This window comes from Condylura cristata, unplaced genomic scaffold, assembly GCF_000260355.1.
Source record: "Condylura cristata isolate star-nosed mole 26May11 unplaced genomic scaffold, ConCri1.0 scaffold00006, whole genome shotgun sequence".
Taxonomy (NCBI): domain Eukaryota; kingdom Metazoa; phylum Chordata; class Mammalia; order Eulipotyphla; family Talpidae; genus Condylura; species Condylura cristata.
Window position 1 is genome coordinate 1,749,199 of NW_004567107.1, and position 1,590 is coordinate 1,750,788.

The following is a 1,590-nucleotide window of genomic DNA, read 5'->3' on the forward strand; positions in this document are numbered from 1 at the left end:
GCCCGAGGCGAGGGGGCCCTGGAGCGCCGCCCGCCCGCGGCCTCACTGCGCCACGTCCCTTGGCAGGTGCCCAACCTGCTGCTGATCAAGCTGCTCCGGAGACGCCTGGCGCAAGAGGACTGCGTCCAGCGGGTAAGGGCCTGGGCCCCGGCGGGCGGGTCTGCAGAGCAGCCGCAGAGGGCGAGGTCATGTGTGGTGGGAAGAGGAGGGCCCCCAGGCAGCGGCCGCCCAGGCCACAGGAAGGATGGCCCAGCATCCGAGCGGAGGGAGCCGGACACCCCGCACGGGTGGGGTGCGGGGAGTTGGGGCACCCTGACGGTGCCCCTCGGCCAGGCCCCGGGCAGCCAGAGGATAGCGTGCCGGGTGGGCGGCCCTGGTCAGCCTCCGGGCCCGGAGGGGCGGGGAGCTGGGGCCTCGGGGCTGGCGGGCACGGGGTGGGCGTGCCAGGTGGGCACAGCCCCGTCCCTGCACGGTCCTGCGTCTCAGAGGGGGAAACCAGGGCCTCTGTGTGACTTGCGAGCGCCTCCCGGTCTGGCTGGCTCCAGCCGCCTTCCACGAGCAAAGGTCTGCAGCTGGAGTGACCGTTTGTCAGCACGCGGCCAGCTTGGGGGTTTCCGTTTTCATTCTCCTGCGCTTTTACTGCGCTCTGCACGGGTCCTTAGTTTTCGGCCAGGCTAGCAGTGACAGCGCATAGACTTGGCTCTCCGGCTGTCGGAATCCCTCTTCCCCCTCGCACACAGAGGGCAGGTGCCCGCCGGCCCCCCGCCCCCCTCGTCGTGGGCTTCCGCCCGTGTGCGTGGCTTTTTCAAACGTGCCAAAGGACCCGGACGCCTGGTCTCTGAGCCGGCTGCAGCGCCTCCCCCCGCCCCCCGCCCGCCGGGGTCCAGTCCCCCGCGCATCTGAAAAGCTGCCTTCAGTGCAGCGGCAGCCCAGGTCTGCTGGCCAGGAGACTCTTCAGGCGGCTGGCTGCTGTCCCGAAGGCTGCTCGCCTCGGCGCCCCAGGGACATTCGCCCTCGGGGGCTGCTGTGGGGAAACCCACTGCTCCCGCCTGCTGCCTGAGCCTGCTTCTCTTTTCAGCGGTTTAGTGGTGGCCTGCCTGCGTGGCTCCCCGGGCTTCATGCTCTCGGGGCTGTGCTCGGCTCCTTGAATTTGTCGTCTGTTTTCCTCCACGCTCCACACTTGGGGCGTTTTCAGCCGTTATGTCTTCAAACAACGTCTGCGCCTTCCCCTCCTGCTCTGGCACAGGCGGGCACCGCTGATGGGGCGTCGCGCCCTGAGGCTGCCCCCGCCCCCGGCTGACCTTGCCGCCCAGCTCTCCGCCTCTCTGCGCTCTTCTCCGGCCGCCGCGGCTCCACCGGAGCCTTGTTTTGCTCGTTACGTTTCTCCTGAGGAAGGAGGAAAGAGTCCCTGTGACTCTTCTTTCGGGGTCCGCTTCACGGCTGAGATGTTCTCCACTCAGCTCCTCGTCGGAGGTCTTTTTTGCTGGCCTGCTTTTCCCAGCGACTGCTGCTTCCGGGCTGTGGCAGAGGCCGGAGCCCGTTGCGGCGACGTCCAGATCCGCTGCCCGGCTGCGAGGCCGCCCGGCTGCG

At 69.1% G+C, this 1,590-nt stretch overlaps 1 protein-coding gene across 1 annotated transcript in view; it reads left to right on the forward strand.

The window, feature by feature from the left end:
* The window catches only part of AK8 (adenylate kinase 8), a 40,541-nt gene that overhangs the window by 14,499 nt on the left and 24,452 nt on the right, over positions 1 to 1,590 (forward strand). The window contains exon 5 of the mRNA XM_012721195.1: positions 67 to 132. Coding sequence (XP_012576649.1) covers positions 67 to 132 — 66 coding nt within the window. The remainder of the gene's footprint in view (positions 1 to 66; positions 133 to 1,590) is intronic.